At 36.9% G+C, this 18,570-nt stretch overlaps 1 protein-coding gene and 1 long non-coding RNA gene across 2 annotated transcripts in view; one reads left to right on the forward strand and one right to left on the reverse strand.

The window, feature by feature from the left end:
• The window catches only part of LOC135104869 (uncharacterized), a 146,206-nt gene that overhangs the window by 118,612 nt on the left and 9,024 nt on the right, over window positions 1-18,570 (reverse strand). The gene's annotated exons all lie outside the window — the stretch shown is intronic.
• LOC135104868 (growth hormone secretagogue receptor type 1-like) lies at window positions 11,913-17,491 on the forward strand. Its single transcript, XM_064012582.1, has 2 exons — window positions 11,913-12,186; window positions 12,685-17,491. The coding sequence occupies exons 1-2, from the start codon at window positions 12,029-12,031 to the stop codon at window positions 13,427-13,429; spliced, it is 903 nt and encodes a 300-aa protein (XP_063868652.1). The 5' UTR covers window positions 11,913-12,028; the 3' UTR covers window positions 13,430-17,491.

Raw genomic sequence — 18,570 nt, forward strand, 5'->3', positions numbered from 1 at the left:
AATTAGGTTAGGTTAGGAGGGGGAGACAGAGGAGGAAGAGGAGTTACTAAGTTATTGCAGCTACTACTACTACTACTACTACTACTAATAATACTAATAATAATAATAATAATAATAATAATAATAATAATAATAATAATAATAATAATAATGCTACAACACATCTGCCAATTGTCACTTATTTTTCTTTCACTTAATCCTCTTAACATCTCTCTACTTCTAGTGCAAGCTAGTCGTCTCTCTCCTTCATAATTCCAGTATTCACTGATAGACACATCATCCAGCTTATTTTTTTAACCATACACCCACCCATCCACACACACACACACACACACACACACACACACACACACACACACACACACACACACACACACACACACACACACACACACACACACACACCGACAAGGGAAGGGTAAGGCGAGGAAAAAAAAAGTATATTTTTTTAACTATAATTACCAGAACAGAAAAAAAATATGTATGTATAGCCAAGTATTACATATGTAAATATTACACGTCAAAATGAAATGTGTATCTCACGATTTCATACAATACTGCCAATATTTTCTTGCATACATGCCACATTATCATACAGAGTAACGTCTCACTCACTGCCCACTTCGAGACACAGTGCCTAAGTTTATATTTTTTTTCTTTTTCAATTCCTTGCTTTAAGACAAACTTAAAAATTGTTTTTTCCCCTTCTTTTTTCTTTTTTTTTTTTATTTTCTTGCTTAAGACTTAGCCTTAATAATTCAATTTTTTATCTTCTTGCATAGGGCAAACTTTATATATATATATATATATATATATATATATATATATATATATATATATATATATATATATATATATATATATATATATATATATATATATATATTATATATATATATATATATATATATATATATATATATATATATATATATATATATATATATATATATATATATATATATATATAATTTTTTTTTTTCTGCATAGGACATGGACTTAAAATTGTTTTTTTTTTTCGCTCCTTTTTTTCAAGGACGGGCAGGATTCACATACACATACAAATGCTTAAGTTTATATACTTCTTCTTCTCTCTCATTTCCTACGAAAGGGATATCTACTTAACCATGACTTGGCTATTGAAGACAATGATTCCACTGAAGATGATGACTTGGCTGTGGAATATGATGACTTGGCTGTAGAAGACGATGACTTGGCTGAAGAAAAACGATGACTCAGCCAAGTCATCTTCTTCAGTCAAGTCATCATCTTCAGCCACTCCCAAATCTTCATCATCTTCAGTCAGGTCATCATCTTCTTCAGTCAAGTCATCATCATCTTCAGCCACTCCCAAATCATCATCTTCAGCCAAGTCGTCATCTTCTACATCCTTGTCATCATCTTCAGCCACGTCATCATCATCTACAGCTGAGTCATCGTTTTCCTTCAGCCAAGTCATCGTCTTCTACAGCCAAGTCGTCATATTCCACAGCCAAGTCATCATCTTCAGTGGAATCATTGTCTTCAGTAGCCAAGTCATGGTCTTCTACAGTCAAGTCTTCATCATCTTCAGTCGAGTCACCGTCCTCCACAGCCGAGTCGCCGTTCCCCATGTTGAAGTCACTGCCACGTGTCCTGCTGCGGCGGAAGGCGAGGGGCGTGTGTCGCGTGTACTGCATGGACGAGAAGTTCCTGCCGCGGAAGTTGAAGATCGAAGTAATGAGTCACGTGTTTGGCGTAGCGTATCGCCACAGGGAGCTGATCACCTTCCGCTTTGATCAGAGCCTGAGGACGTACAAGGAAAAGAAAAGTGATTGGATTGAGAGGGAAAGGCAAAGGAACTCGCCAGGCCCTCAGCGGTGGACGTCTGCGCCGGCCTCAATGTTGCTGAATCAGTTCATCAGGCACAAGGGAGACTTGTGGATGCGTGTCACCGTCACCTGGAAAGATGAGTGGGGTGGTGGTCCCACTCGTAGCTTCGTACCCATGTTGTGGTTCTCCGAGCAGGTGAGGGAGGATGTTGTTAACAAGAGGGAGTTTGTGTTCCGCATCTGGACGCAAGGCGGCTTTTCATCCCAGCACGAGGGTTTCAGGGGGTTGGTAAGGATGAAGAAGGAAAATATAGAAGACAGAGATATGATTCTGGTTGTAGATGACGAGCCTTTGATAAGCGACGGTGAGACGCCGCTAGTGCCTGAACAGCTGCAGGAATCGGAGGAAGAGGAAGCAAAGTGGGAGGAGGAACTGCCTGTGTTGAACGGAGAGGAACGTAGAGAAGAGACGAAAGAAGTGGGAGAAGGTGAGATGCAGCACACCAGTAAAGAAGAAGTGAAAGGAGAAGATAATAAAGGGATAATCCCAAGCAACATTGAAGAGGAAGACAAAGAGGCAAGCAACACCTGCGAGAAAGGACAGGAAAGCCAGAAGACAGACAGGGAGGGTGAAGGGAGACCTGCAGCCCCCGCCCACGCCGCCAGTCCAGACGTGGGCGTGGTGAGGCGGGTGACCACAAAACTGTTGAAGGTGACGCTGACGGTGGTTGGAGTGATAGTTGTCGTGGGCGCCTTCCTTCCTGAAGTACCGGAGGACTGAGAAGCACGCCCCCTATCCTCACCCCTTGAAAGTCACCCCCTGAACTTGATGTGCAATCAAACGTGAGGGATCAGAGTGACTCAGTGGAGATGTTTGTTCTTGAAGAAAGGTTGTTGAATACTGCCACGTATATGCAAAAAAAATAAATAAATAAATAAAGAATATTTTTTTAAATGAAGCATAAAAATAAAAATAAAAATAAAACATTGAAATAAAAAAAATATAAGAAATAATAAAAAAATAAAGAAATAAAAAAACTGCATTCAAAATTAATGAAAATAATATTAAATAAAAGAAAACTGCATTGAAACTTGAAAATTAATAAAAACTCATAAAAAATCGTGGAAATTGAAAAATAATCTCCTGTAGAAAGTGAGCGATGAAATACAATACAAACTCAAACATTGTGTCTGGAAATGGGTGAAGAATGAGGAATGGTGCACTGAATGTTATGTGCATACGTGTCACTTGAGAATGAGAAAAACTTTAAAGCTTTTTTTTTGTATGACAGAGAAGTGATGAAGATAATGAAAAAAAAAAAAAAAAAACATTGAAACTTCGGAATTAAAAAAAAAATAATAAAGATAAATAAAAAAAAACTGAACTGAAACTTTAAAAAAAAACTGCACTGGAACTTTAAAAGAAAAAAAAATAACAAAACATGTAAAAGAAAAAAGTAAATAAAAATTTGTATTAAAACTTTAAAATCAATACAAATAATTAAAAATAAAAATAATTAAAAAAAGCTACATTGAAACTTAAAAGAATATTGAAAATTAAAAAAAAGAAAAAAGGAAAAGTCCATTGAAATTTAAAACATAATAGATAAAAATAAATAAATAAATAAAATCTGCATTTAAACCTTAAAATAAAAAAAAATGAAAAAGTAAATAAAAATACAATCAAACATCAAAATCCATAAAAGATCATGAAAAAATACGATGAACCTTAAAAAGTGAAATAAAATAACAAAAAAATATTAAACAATGCTTTCAAATGTTATACATACATATATATATATATATATATATATATATATATATATATATATATATATATATATATATATATATATATATATATATATATATATATGTATATATATATATATATATATATATATATATATAAATAAAAGAATGTATATATATATATACATATATATATATATATATATATATATATATATATATATATATATATATATATATATATATATATATATATATATATATATATATATATATATATATATATATATATATATATATATGTATAACATTTGAAAGCATTGTTTAATATTTTTTTGTTATTTTATTTCACTTTTTAAGGTTCATCGTATTTTTCATGATCTTTTATGGATTTTGATGTTTGATTGTATTTTTATTTACTTTTTTCATTTTTTTTTATTTTAAGGTTTAAATGCAGATTTTATTTATTTATTTATTTTTATCTATTATGTTTTAAATTTCAATGGACTTTTCCTTTTTTCTTTTTTTTAATTATCAATATTCTTTTAAGTTTCAATGTAGCTTTTTTTTAATTATTTTTATTTTTAATTATTTGTATTGATTTTAAAGTTTTAATACAAATTTTTATTTACTTTTTTCTTTTACATGTTTTGTTATTTTTTTTTCTTTTAAAGTTCCAGTGCAGTTTTTTTTTAAAGTTTCAGTTCAGTTTTTTTTATTTATCTCTATTATTTTTTTTTAATTTCGAAGTTTCAATGTTTTTTTTTTTTATTTTCATTATCTTCATCACTTCTCTGTCATACAAAAAAAAAGCTTTAAAGTTTTCTCATTCTCAAGTGACACGTATGCACATAACATATATATATATATATATATATATATATATATATATATATATATATATATATATATATATATATATATATATATATATATATATATATATATATATATATATATATATATATATATATATATATATATATATATATATATATATATATATATATATAAAGAAAAACTACTGAAACTTGGAAATTAATGAAAAAAAATGAAAACTGCATTGAAGATGAAAAATCAATAAAAATAACAGAAAATAAAAAAAAACAAAAAGACATCATTAAAAGTAAAGAAATAGTAAAAACAATAATAAAAGATCAAAAGAAATAGGAAAAAATGGTTGGAAACTTAAGAATTAATCTACCCTGTAGAAATTGGAAGAATGAAAAAAAAAAAATATATACTCGTATATATATATATATATATATATATATATATATATATATATATATATATATATATATATATATATATATATATATATATATATATATATATATATATATATATATATATATATATATATATATGAGGGACAATGGCCACGGGCAACAAAAATTCAATTAAAAAATAAAAAAGCCCACTGAGATGCCAGTCCCATAAAAGGGTCCAAAGCGGTAGTCAAAAATTGAAGGATAAGTGTCTTGAAACCTCCCTCTTGAGGGAATTCAAGTCATAGGAAGGTGGAAATACATAAGCAGGCAGGGAGTACCAGAGTTTTACCAGAGAAAATGATGAATAATTGAGAATACTGATTAACTCTTGCATTAGAGAGGTGGACAGAATAGGGATGAGAGAAAGAAGAAAGTCTTGTGCAGCGAGGCCGCGGGAGGTGGGGAAGCATGCAGTTAGCAAGATCAGAAGAGCAGTTAGCATGAAAATAGCGGTAGAAGACAGCTAGAGATGCAACATTGCGGCGATGAGAGAGGCTGAAGACAATCAGTTAGAGGAGAGGAGATGATGAGATGAAAAGCTTTTGATTCCACCCTGTCTAGAAGAACGGTATGAGTGGAACCCCCAGACATGTGAAGCATACTCCATACTTGGACGGATAAGGCCCTTGTACAGAGTTAGCAGCTGGGGGGGGTGGAGAAAACTAGCGGAGACGTCTCAGAACAACTAACTTCACAGAAGATGTTTTAGCTAGAGATGAGATGTGAAGTTTCCAGTTCAGATTATAAGTAAAGGACAGACTGAGGATGTTCAATGTAGAAGAGGGGGACAGTTGAGTGCCACTGAAGAAGAGGGGATAGTTGTCTGGAAGGTTGTATCGAGTTGATAGATGGAGGAATTGAACATAAGAACATAAGAACATAAGAAATAAGGAAGCTGCAAGAAGCGACCAGGCTTACACGTGGCAGTCCCTGTATGAAATATACCTACCTATTTTCATCAATTATCCCCATCCACAAACCCGTATAATCTTCTCTTAAAGCTCCTTAATGTCTTAGCACTAACAACATGATTAGTGAGTCCGTTCCACTCATCTACCACTCTATTTGAGAACCAATTTCTTCCTATCTCCTTCCTAAATCTAAATTTTTCAAGCTTGAACCCGTTATTTTTTGTTCTACCCTGGTTGCTGATCCTAAGAATTTTGCTTACATCATCCTTGTTATAACACTTATACTACTTAAAGACTTCTATCAGGTCCCCTCTTAACCTACGTCTCTCTAAGGAATGTAAATTTAACAACTTCATTCTCGCCTCATGAGGAATACTCCTCATTCCCTGTATCCTTTTAGTCATTCTCCTCTGTACTGATTTTAATAGACCTATATCTTTCCTGTAATGTGGGGACCAGAACTGCACAGCGTAGTCTAGATGAGGTCTGACCAGCGCCAAGTATAACTTTAATATTACTTCCGGCCTTCTACTTTTAACACCCCTAAAAATTAATCCTAGTACCCTATTTGCCCTGTTTCTGGCTTCTATGCATTGTTTTCCTAGAAGGAGTTCAGAGCTAACTATAACTCTTAAATCTTTCTCGTACCCTGTACCTACCAGAGTTTCGTTGATTAATGTGTACCTACTGTGTGGGTTTCCTCTACCTACGCTAAGTACTTTGCATCTGTTGATATTAAATTGCTTTTTGCCCGAACTAGCAGAGGCAAAACGCCAGAGGTTCCTTCGCTTAGGGGGATCCTGAGGAGGGATTGGAGCGATAGGACAAGATACAGATACGAGACTGTGATCGGAGGAGCCCAACGGAGAAGAAAGGATGACAGCATAAGCAGAAGGATTAGAGGTCAGGAAAAGGTCAAGAATGTTGGGCGTATCTCCAAGACGGTCAGAAATACGAGTAGGGTGTTGCACCAATTGCTCTAGGTCGTGGAGGATAGCAAAGTTGTAGGCTAGTTCACCAGGATGGTCAGTGAAGAGAGAGGAAAGCCAAAGCTGGTGGTGAACACTGAAGTCTCCAAGAATGGAGATCTCTGCAAAAGAGAAGAGAGAATGTGCTCCACTTTGGAAGTTAAGTAGTCAAAGAATTTCTTATAATCAGAGGAGTTAGGTGAGAGGTATAAAGCACAAATAAATTTAGTTTGAGAGTGACTCTGTAATGGTGGAAAACTCGGAATATTCAAGAGCGTGGGCACGAGAGCATGTTAAGTCCTTGGGCACATAAACGCAACATCCAACTTTGGATTGAAAATGAGGATGGAGAAAGTAGGAGGGAACAGAAGAAGCTCCTGTCAGTTCCCTCAGACACCTGAGTTTCAGTGAGGAAAAGATGATGAGGTTTAGAAGAGGAGAGGTGGTGTTCTACAGATTGAAAATCTGATCTTAGGACCACGAATGTTGTAGAAGTTAAAGAAGAAAAAGTTGAGGGGGGTGTCAAGACACTTTGGATCGTTATCAGAAGAGCAGTCCCACCTGGGGATATATATATATATATATATATATATATATATATATATATATATATATATATATATATATATATATATATATATATATATATATATATATATATATATATATATATATATATATATATATATATATATATATATATATATATATATATGAAATAAAAATATGATGGATATTTACATTTAATACATGAATCCCTTTTCATAAAAAGAGAATTAAAAGAAAAAATGCATAGGAATTTTTAAGTTTCCCTCCCTTCGTAAAACAGGGAGTGGAAGAATTTATATACAAAATGAGACATTTCTTCTTGAGATGGAGAGAAAAAAAAAAAAGGAATGTGGACCAAATGTTCATCTTGATGAATCTCAAAAATGAAAAAGAGAGAAAAGAAGAAAAAAATATGCTTGGCATCTGCACATATTTGTCAATCTTTGCCCATTCTAAGAAAAAAAAAATAAGGAAAAAAGTACATGACAATTTACAGGTTAATGTCTCTTCCTGGAAATTATGAGAGAAAAGTGTACAAGAGATAAACGTTGTGTCTCGAAATGCATAAAGAAGGATGAACTGCCCAGCAAATGTTGATGTGGATGCTCTCCTCAGCAAACAAGGGGGAAAAAGAAAAGAAAAGAAAAGAAAAGAAAAGAAACATGTGCGATATATCATGAGCATTTGCACTTGTACACGAGTCCCTAAAAGAAAGGAAAAAAGGAAAAAATACATGAAAATCAGTTCATTAAATCCGAAAAAAAAGACAAATATCTGTATAAACTTAAACATCGTGATTGCAATGGGTAAAGAATGAGGAATGGTGCAATAGACGTTCATGTGCATACATCCACACCCAACAACAAAACGAAAATGAAAAAGAAAATACATATAGAACGGCTTTTTGCACGTATATTTGAATTCATGATAAAAAAAAAAAATCTATAAATATGTGAATTTTGAAAATAATCTCCCATCCTAGAAAAAAAAAATGTAAAATTATTAGAAGAGTAAAGAACGGCAACTGCCTCTCCCCACCATTTCAACAAACCGCAGTCACACGACGCGGACTATGCGGGAAAATAGAAAATATATTAAAAGTTTGTCCTGTGCAACAAGATCAAAGCAGCGGGGAAAAAAGAATTAAGTTCAAGTCCTATGCAAGAAAAGAAAAAAAAAAAGAAAAAAAGAAAAAGAAAGGGAAAAAGAGATTTTAAGTCTGTCTTATGCAAGAAAGTGAAAAAGAAAAAGAATATAAACTTAGGCACTGTCTCGAAGTGGGCAGTGAGTGACACCTGTTACTCTGTATGATAATGTGGAATGTATGCAAGATAATATTTGCAATATCGTATGAAATCGTCAGATACACATTTCGTTTTGACGAGTGTAATAATTACAAATGTAATACTTGGCTATACATACATATTTTTTTTTCTGTTATAGTAATTACAATTAAAAATATCGACTTACTTTTTCCTCACCTTCCCCCTCTCCAGTTTCTCTCTCTCTCTCTTCTCGTCTCTCTCTCTCTCTCTCTCTCTCTCTCTCTCTCTCTCTCTCTCTCCTCTCTCTCTCTCTCTCTCTCTCTCTTCATCTCACACCATCATTATAATAATAATGACAATAATAAAAATAAAAATTCTTCTTATTTTTTTTTTTACTTTTTTTTTTCTTCTCCTCCTCCTCTTCCTCCTCCTTTCCCTCCTCCTCCTTCTCCTCCTACTCTTCACTTTACACACAAAGAAAATTTTTATATTAACTATTTACTGGTTTTGGTGTGTGTGTGTGTGTGTGTGTGTGTGTGTGTGTGCGTCGTGTGTGTGTGTGTGTGTGTGTGTGTGTGTGTCACGTGACTAAAACTGTCAAGGGTGGAGGGTTCAGGTGAGACGAGTGGAAATGTTCCATGTCCCGGGGTTCATCTTTTTGTCGGTGGAGTTTACGTGGGATGTTTACGAAGTGATGGAACTCAGCAAATTTGTGAGACACGCTTTTCTTTTTGACGTCGATCTCCTGGATTTGATTCCTCTGTTTCTGATGATTTAAACTTGACCAACCCACCAGCATCCTCCTGTCAGTGTACCATCATCCACTCCTCACGTGGAAAGGTGTTGCACTGCCCCCACCCCCCCCTTCCTCACCCCCCTCACCCCTCACACCGCGCTCCTCTCTCACCCTTTTCATTGCGGATCTTTCTCTATTTCTGCAATTATTCGTTCTCTTCAGTGTTTTAATTTCCTTTTAACGTATCTATGTGTGTACATCTCTCTCTCTCTCTCTCTCTCCTCTCTCTCTCCTCCTCTCTCTCTCTCTCTCTCTCTTTCTCTCTCTCTCTCTCTCTCTCTCTCTCCTCTCGGCCAATCAGCGATCAGCAAAGAGAGTCTCCAGCCAATCACGCCCGTAGGGTCTTCACCTCACTCCACGGGTTCCTCACTTAGCTCCAAGCTGTCCAAGCAGGGGAGTCCATGATTGGCTGGAAGCTGTCTCTGCTGATCGCTGATTGGCAGAGAGAGAGAGAGAGAGAGAGAGAGAGAGAGAGAGAGAGAGAGAGAGAGAGAGAGAGAGAGAGAGAGAGAGATACGAGAGAGAGAGAGAGAGAGGAGAGAGAGAGGAGAGAGAGAGAGAGAGAGAGAGAGAGAGAGAGAGAGAGAGAGGAGAGAGAGAGAGGAGAGAGAGAGAGAGAGAGAGAGAGAGAGAGAGAGAGAGAGAGAGAGAGAGAGAGAGAATCAGTAGTCTGATGAAATTCCACTTAATCAAACCATTAACAACTTAGCATGGTTGGCCTTAAAATGCACCATTCTCTATAGACGACTACGTTTTCTTTCATGGCGCCAGAAGAAAACGCAATTTAAGGTAATCAAATAAAATATAACCTGAAATAAGATAAGACTGTATCTTCACATTTTATATATATATTTTTTCCTTCAATGTTCTTTCCTTTCCTTAACTTTCTCTTCCAGCCAGCCTGCAATGCTCCCTATTCCTTCACTTTCCTTGCTTTCCCTTCACTCTCCTCCATGTTCTCTTCCTTTCCCTTCACTTTAACTTCCTTTTCCTTCTTCCCTTTCTTTCACGTTCCCTTCTCTCCTTTTTAAGAGTGAATATTTAATACATCACGTGAAATACATCACGAGTTAATTCATTCATGCATTCATTTTGAACTCATTACTTCACTGTTCATTCACATTCATCTACGCGTTTTCTCTCTCGTGTGTGTGTGTGTGTGTTTCATTTTTTTTCTTTTCCTTTCCTTTCTTTTCCTTTTCCTTCACTTTTCCCTTCTCTTCCCCATTCCCCTGCCAGCCAATTACCGCATTCCTGCCTTCTTACTGACACTGAACCTCTTCCCCCCCCTTCCCAGTTAACGGGACAAGGAGGAATGTAGGAGGAGACCACAGTAGCTACGCCCCTTTATGCTCTTCTTCCTCCTTATCGTCTTTCTTAATCTCTTTTTCTCTTCCTTTACTTCCTAATCTAATTCCTACTCATGTCCTCCTCTTCTTGTTCTTTTTTTTCCTTCTTCCTCCTCCTTGTTCTTGTTAATATTCATCCACTTCTTGTTCTTCCTCTTTCTTCTTCTTCCTACTCCTCCTCCTTCTCCTCCTCGACAGAATGAGAAAATTAACTGATTATCTAAAACCAATAATTTCTAATCCTCTAACTCCTCCTCTTCCGCTTCCGTTCCCTCCTCCTCCTCCTCCACGCAAGGCAAAATCGTACCTGTTGCTTAATTATCGTACACGAGTATATGACCAGGGGCAGAACAAGGCTGAGTAATAATGTACAAACTCAACATATGTAATATGCATTCTTCTTATTTCCCACATATTACTCCATACTTCTCGTGGATGTAAAATTACTCCACGCTTCGATAAACGGCTCCCATTTTTACTCCACACATTCATCCAGCTTCACCACCTCTTTTTTACTCCATCCACACTCCTCTGGTGCATAAAACAATTCCTTACTCCTTATTTACTGTTTCTTTTACACATACTCGTTAATGTATTACTCCACACTCCAGTAAACACCTTTCCTTCATATTTCATACGTATTATTCCTCACACACATACACAGAACACTCCTTTCATCTCCTTTCGTGAATAAAAAGAACACACTCCCTTAAATACCTCTTCTTACTCCACGCACACTCCTCTTGTTGACATAAAACAGCTTTAAATTCCCTTAAAAACTTGTTCTGTTTTTACTCGTTATTCCTTACACTCTCCTCACGTGAACATAAAACATTTCCACACTCCCCTTAACACCATTTCCTCTTCCTCCAACCATGTCAACATTAAACAGCTCCTCCCTCCACTAAACACTTTCTTTTTTTTTTTTTTTACAATCCCCGCCACACACACGTTTCAAGACACTTAGCCTCCAATTCTGAATGATCCTTTTGGCATCTATTTTTGGACTGGCACCTCAGTGGGCCTTTTTTTTTTCTCTCTCTCTCTCTCTCGTTCCTTTTTCCGCCCTTTGTTATCCCTCTTCCATAAATAATAAAGAAAAAAAAACACTATTTCCTTCATTCCATGTATTCTATTCTATACATACTCGACCATACTTTAAACACCACTTCATATATATACACCTCTTGTAGATATAAATATATAACACTACTCCACATCCTCAAAACACCTCTTTAATTAAACTCCACACTACCTTAAATACCACCTTTTTTAACTGCACCCTCTATGGACACTCCATAACACCTTCCTCCCCCTTCCTCCTCCCCAGGCAAGCTCACCTCCTACGTAGAGATGAGTGTGGTGCACGCCTCGGCCCTGTCCCTGGTGGTGATCTCGCTGGAGCGCTACCACGTGATCTGCCAGCCCCTGCAAGCCGGCTACCGCTGCACCAAGGCCAAGGCTATGGTGGCTATCCTCGTCATCTGGGTAGTGGCCTTCCTCTCAGCCGGGTAAGTGTGTGTGTGTGTGTGTGTGTGTGTGTGTGTGTGTGTGTGTGTGTGTGTGTGTGTGTGTGTGTGTGTGTGTGTGTGTGTGTGTGTGTGTGTGTGTGTCCTATTTCTTTCTTTCTTCTTCTATTTGTGGTTTCTTTTCTTCTCCTCCTCCTTTTTTTCCACTTCTTCTTCTTCTTCTACTTTTCTTCTTCTCCTTCTTTCTCCTCTTCTTTCCCTCCTCCTCCTCCTCCTCCTCGACAGAATGAGAAAACTAACTGTTCATCTAACACCAATAACTTCTGGTCCTCCAATTCCTCTTTTCCTCCTCCTCCTCCTCCTCCTCCTCCTCCTCCTCCTCCTCCTCCTCAGTGTGTGTGTGTGTGTGTGTGTGTGTGTGTGTGTGTGTGTGTGTGTGTGTGTGTGTGTGTGTGTGTGTGTATTTCCCATTTAGCATTCACCACCACCATCACGATCAACACCGCTTGTCTAACCCACACCTCCTCCCTCCCCCCCTAGGCCAACCCTGTGGATCGTGCACTACGGGCGCTTCCAGTATTACGACGGCACGCTGCAGCACGAGTGTCTGCTGGCGCTCACCACGTCCATGGCCATCTCCTTCATGGTGGCCTCGCACGTCTTCTTCTTCTTCGTGCCCATGGTGGTGCTGGTGCTGCTGTACGCCGTCATCGCGCGCCGCCTCCTCGTCGACACGTCAGACCTCACGCACAAGAAGGAGAACCCACAGACGAGGGCGCGGAGGCAGGTGGTGGTGATGATGGCCACCGTGGTGTTCTTCTACTTCCTGTGCCTGCTGCCCATCCGCGTGTTCTTCCTGTGGATCATCGCCGTGCCGCAGGAGGACCAGTTCAGGCTGGGAATAGACGGCTTCTACAACATCCTGTACTTCTGCCGCGTCATGTTCTACATCAACTCGTCCATCAACCCGATCCTCTACAACATGACCTCCACCAAGTTCCGCACGGCCTTCCGCAGGGTGTTCCGCGGCCGTGGCAGCAGCAGTCGCCGCTACCACGCCTCCTACAGCAACACCTCCTGCAACACGCCCACGCTGGCCAACAACATCCGCCTGCACTACGGCGCCAACTGCTCGCTGGTGTACAAGACGGTATATTCCAAGTGCGCGGCGAACCCCCAGTACAGCTACGCCTCCTCGGTCTCCACGGCGTCCCAGGTCACGCGCCAGACCAGCTACGCCTCCACGCGCCGCTCCCGCTCACCCACCAGGGACACCTTTGTCTAGTCAAGGCCCTAACAGACAAACCTTGGGCCCCTTGAGGCTGCCATTCAGTCCCAGCCAATCCACACCCAAAGAAACCTAACCTAACCTAACGTAACTAACGTAACCTAACCTGGCCTGACCTAACCTAACCTAGTCTAACCTAACTAAACTTAACCAAACCCACAGAAACTTAACCTGATTTAACCTAACCAAACCTGACCTAAATAAACCCACAGGCGCTACACCCTTCTATGTTTGGTGCCTCAGCAAAACCACGCCCCACGTCCCACGCCCCACGCCCCCCACCCTTACTAAGACCCACTCCCTCACCCCCACCCCCTCACCCTCTCAAAGCCCCGTGGGGAACTATACAAGGTCAAGCAGGAGGAATAGAGGTTCACTACCCCACCCTCCCCCGCCCCCCTTCATCCTGCGAGGGGCGGGGCGGGGCGGGGCGGGACTGGGATTTAACTGTGGTGCTTCTTGGTGTTATGTTTGCAAGAGGAGGAGGAGGAGGAGGAGGAGGAGGAATTAAAAAGACGAGGAAGGACAGTATAATCAACGTCCACTTTATTATTATTATTATTATTATTATTATTATTATTATTATTATTATTATTATTATTATTATTACCACTACTACTATTATTATTGTGAGTCCAAATAGCAAACATTCCATAGCACACACACACACACACACACACACACACACACACACACACACACACACACACGTCAGTATACACTACCTTGTTTCTGTGAGAAGAAGAAGAAGAGGAAGAAGAAACAATAGAAATATAAGAAGAAAAGTATAAAAGACCAAAAACTACAAAAAGTCTTCCTCGTGCTTTTAAAGAGGGAAAAAAATGAAATAAAAAGAAAAATATGAAAAAATAAACAATACATGCAGTTCCTTTAGGTTAACGAGAAAAGAAAAAGAAAAAAAACAATAATAATCTTGAAAAAAAAAATGCAAAAAAAATACAATAAAATATCACGTATTATTATTATTATTATTATTATTATTATTATTATTATTATTATTATTATTATTATTATTATTACTGTTATTATTATTATTACTGAACAGAGTATGGATGTAGTGAGGTCAGAATGAAGGAAAAACAATCAAGTGTACAGGATTATCGCCACTTTTACGGGGAGAAAGAGAGGCGGTAATCCCATGCCATACTTTTTAATGGTGTTTCAATATTGTTTTATTTACCTATTCATTGTTCATTCTCTTTGCTATTATTTTTGTTGCACGATTTGTGTAATTAAATGTTACGCTGTGAATATCGTATTTAAACAGTGAATATCGTATATCAAACAGTGAATATCGTACATCAGAATGTGAATATTGTACATTAGAAAGTGAATATCGTACATCAGACAGTGAATATCGTACATCAGAAAGTGAATATCGTACACCAAACAAGTGAATATCGTACATCAGGCACTGAATATCGTAGATCAGGCAGTGACTATCGTACACCAGGCAGTGAATTATCGTAAACCATGCATTGAACATCGTACATCAGACGATAAATATCGAGAAATAGGCAATGAATAATGTACAATAACATCCAATATTTCATATATGACGTGAAGCAACGAGTCAATTCCTTCCTTCCTTCATTCATTCATTCTGGCCTCATTACTTCACTGTTCATTCACGTTCATGAGTGTGTACATCTAATATACATATGTGCGTATTTATCTATGCGTTTTTCTCTCATGTGTGTGTGTATGTCTATTCATTACATACGTACATGATGTAAGTATATGTATGTATGATACTAATACCAATAAGAATAAGAATTCAATGTACGCTTTTTTCAATCTTTTTTTCATTATTATACAAATGGACGTGTATTTCATGTAAGTCATTGTATTTTTTGTGTATAAATGTATTATTATTATTCTATACGACTACTTGTGCTACGCTGTGCATGTATGCATGTATGTACGTATGTATGCCATAAACTAATAACAAATAATAATAACAACTTCAATATATTTACAACTGCTGTATAAATTGTTGTCTAATTACCATGTGTGTGTGTGTGTGTGTGTGTGTGTGTGTGTGTGTGTGTGTGTGTGTGTGTGTGTGTGTGTGTGTGTGTGTGTGTGTGTGTGTGTGTGTTGCCGCTAAGTCTACACGTGTGCGTTTGTTTCCTTCATACAGTGGATCATCTCAGGGTATAGCCAAGTCTTAATAATAATAATAATAATAATAATAATAATAATAATAATAATAATAATAATAATAATAATAATTTTACTGTCAGTCATCATAAACAATAATTATTACTGTCCATCATTATTGCAATGCCTCATCCATTGATCCATTCATCCATCCATCGATCCATCTATTAGAGAAGTTATCTGTCTATTTATGTGTATCTATTTATCTGTCTATTTATGTATTTATGTATCTATTAATCTGTCTCTCTATTTATCTATCTATTTGTCTATCTATCTATCTATCTATCTATATATCCAATCAGTTTCCCAGTGTTTACATATTTGCCTACCTCTTCTGTTTACTAATCTATTTGTTTATCTATCATATTTGTAAATCAACCTCAAAGTTCATATATTGTCTTTGTCTATCCATATATTGTCTGTCTATCCATCTATCTGTTTACCTACTTAACTACCTATGCATCCCAGTCTCTCTCTCTCTCTCTCTCTCTCTCTCTCTCTCTCTCTCTCTCTCTCTCTCTCTCTCTCTCTCTCTCTCTCTCTCTCTCTCTCTCTCTCTCTCTCTCTCTAGTTATTCACAGTCAGGGAAAAAATACTTGCCAATTTATTTTTTCCTATGAAGCAGCTCAATTCACAGGAAGGAGGAAAAACAGTAATGTGATGAGGGTTCCCGAGTTTATCAGTGAATTGTGGACAGTGACTCAAATCTCCACCCAAACACATATGAACATTAGGGAAGCAGCAAGTTAGTAGTAATTACAGAAGTCTGAACTAAATTAATTCCCTTCACTTTCACATGACTACATAAGATAAGAAGCTTTGAGAAGTTAATAGCAATACATGGGATTATGACTATTACCTAAGCAGCAGAGATAACACCTGTCTGCCACACACACACACACACCTGTAAAGGAAATGTTTATGGATTAATTAGTGTAATAGTAACAACATGAAAATACCACAATGTCATGAAGTCAATACAAAAATTAAAGATCTGATCTGACCTGACATGACCTAACCTAACCTAATAAAGTTTGAGACCCTTTACTTTCTCACAAATTACATGACGAAAGAATTAATTATTGCAGCACTATATAATGTATCAATCAGTCTATCAATATATCAATTATTATTTCCCTTATTTTCAAATGCAACAATTAAATTTCTCCTTTCAAATTTACTATTTCTCTTTTATTTATTTATTTATTTATTTATTTTTTTATGTAGCAATAAGAAAAATCCTTGATAATTAGTCTCTCAAAATGAAAAGAAAGAAGAAAAAAGTACCTTAACATTTTTTCTTATACATGAAAACCTGCCAAAATCACTTTCTCATTCATATTTTCCTCACCTTAGGGCCAAAATTTTCTTCCTTTCTTCCTTTTTTTTCCATATTTTCTTTCCACTATGAAAAAAAAGAGGAAAAACACTCCTAACAATATATACACAAACATCTCTATACCTCCAAGCAGTCCTTCACTCTTCCTTCACACCCACCACCCTTCCTTCACTGTGCCTTCACCACCATCACCACCACCATTACCACCACCATCACCATCACCATCACAATCACCAATGAAAAAAAAAAACATATATGACAACATTTTTTGCTTGATTCCTATAACAATATCGCTGGCTGCTTCTGCCCACATACCCACCAACCCATACCCACCCATACCCTAGCACACCCAAACCATCACCCCTCCACCATCCCATACCCAATCTCCCACCCTACCAGTCCAGACCCTCACCCCCCCCCAACCTCACCCCAGCACACCTGTACATCTGGGCAGCGTGACACCTTGATTACTGAGTGTACCTGATGTTCTACTGGCACTGTAGTGACTTAGATGGAAATAAAGCCTATGAATTGAGCACCTGTGTATCTTTTATTGGGTTAAGTAAGTGTGGCTTGTGTGTGTTTTGTCAGTTTGGTTTGTTTTCTTTTTTTCTTTCTCTCTTTTCTTCTTTTCTGCTTTGAGTAAGTGTGTATTGTGTTTTGTTAGCATTGATTGATTTTCTTTTTTTTTTTTTTTTGGTCTCGGTAAGTGAGATTAACTTTTTTTTGTATGTGTATTATGATTCTTTTTTTCCTTTTATTGGTCTGTGTAAGTAAAAAATAAGAGTGAACTGTGTTTTCATGTTTTTTTTTTTTAGAATGTATGTTTTGTTTATTTTCTCTTACTTTTGTAGAATATTAATGTTATTTTGCTTTCACTGATCTGATGAAGTGTGATACAAGTGAGGTTTCCATTTTCTTAGTGTGAGCTGAAGTTTTTATCCTTTACTCTAATTTTTCTTCCTTTAACTACTCCACTGACCTTCCTGTACCACTGCAGCACTACCAACACTTCAAGTATTAACTGTACAGCATCACCAACACCCTCTCCCCACTATCAAGGACAAGCCACCAGCACACACTGGCACCACAACCCTGGGACACTTGGGCAGCATTTCTCAGGGTAACTATTCACCCATGTATCTGTTGGAGTTGTGTGTGTGTTATCTATTTATCTATTTTTTTTTTTTTTTTTACATTTTTTTTTTTTTTTTTGTGTGTGTGTGTTCTCTATTTTTTTTTCTTAGTGTATATATCTATGTGAGTGTTTTAGTTGTGTGTGTGTGTGAGTTCTTTATTTGGTTTTCTACCTCTTCCTATTTCAAAGTTTTCATTAACATCAATGTACCTATTTAATAGTTTTTTGAGACATTCACTGGATTATCTCTCAATCAATCAATGAATTAGTCAGTCAGTCACTCAGTCAATCAGGCAACCAATCAACTTAACCATGGCAAATCACGACTTATCTGAACAGTCTTCCCATAATATCAAGAAATAAATGCTGTACATAATACAATAAACATCACTATCATGGATCTCTGTTACTTGGATTACCTGGACAGTTTTCTTCAATACTAACATTAATTCCGTCCCAACCATATGAGGCAAAAGA

This window comes from Scylla paramamosain, chromosome 11 (assembly GCF_035594125.1).
Source record: "Scylla paramamosain isolate STU-SP2022 chromosome 11, ASM3559412v1, whole genome shotgun sequence".
In the NCBI taxonomy this organism is placed as follows: domain Eukaryota; kingdom Metazoa; phylum Arthropoda; class Malacostraca; order Decapoda; family Portunidae; genus Scylla; species Scylla paramamosain.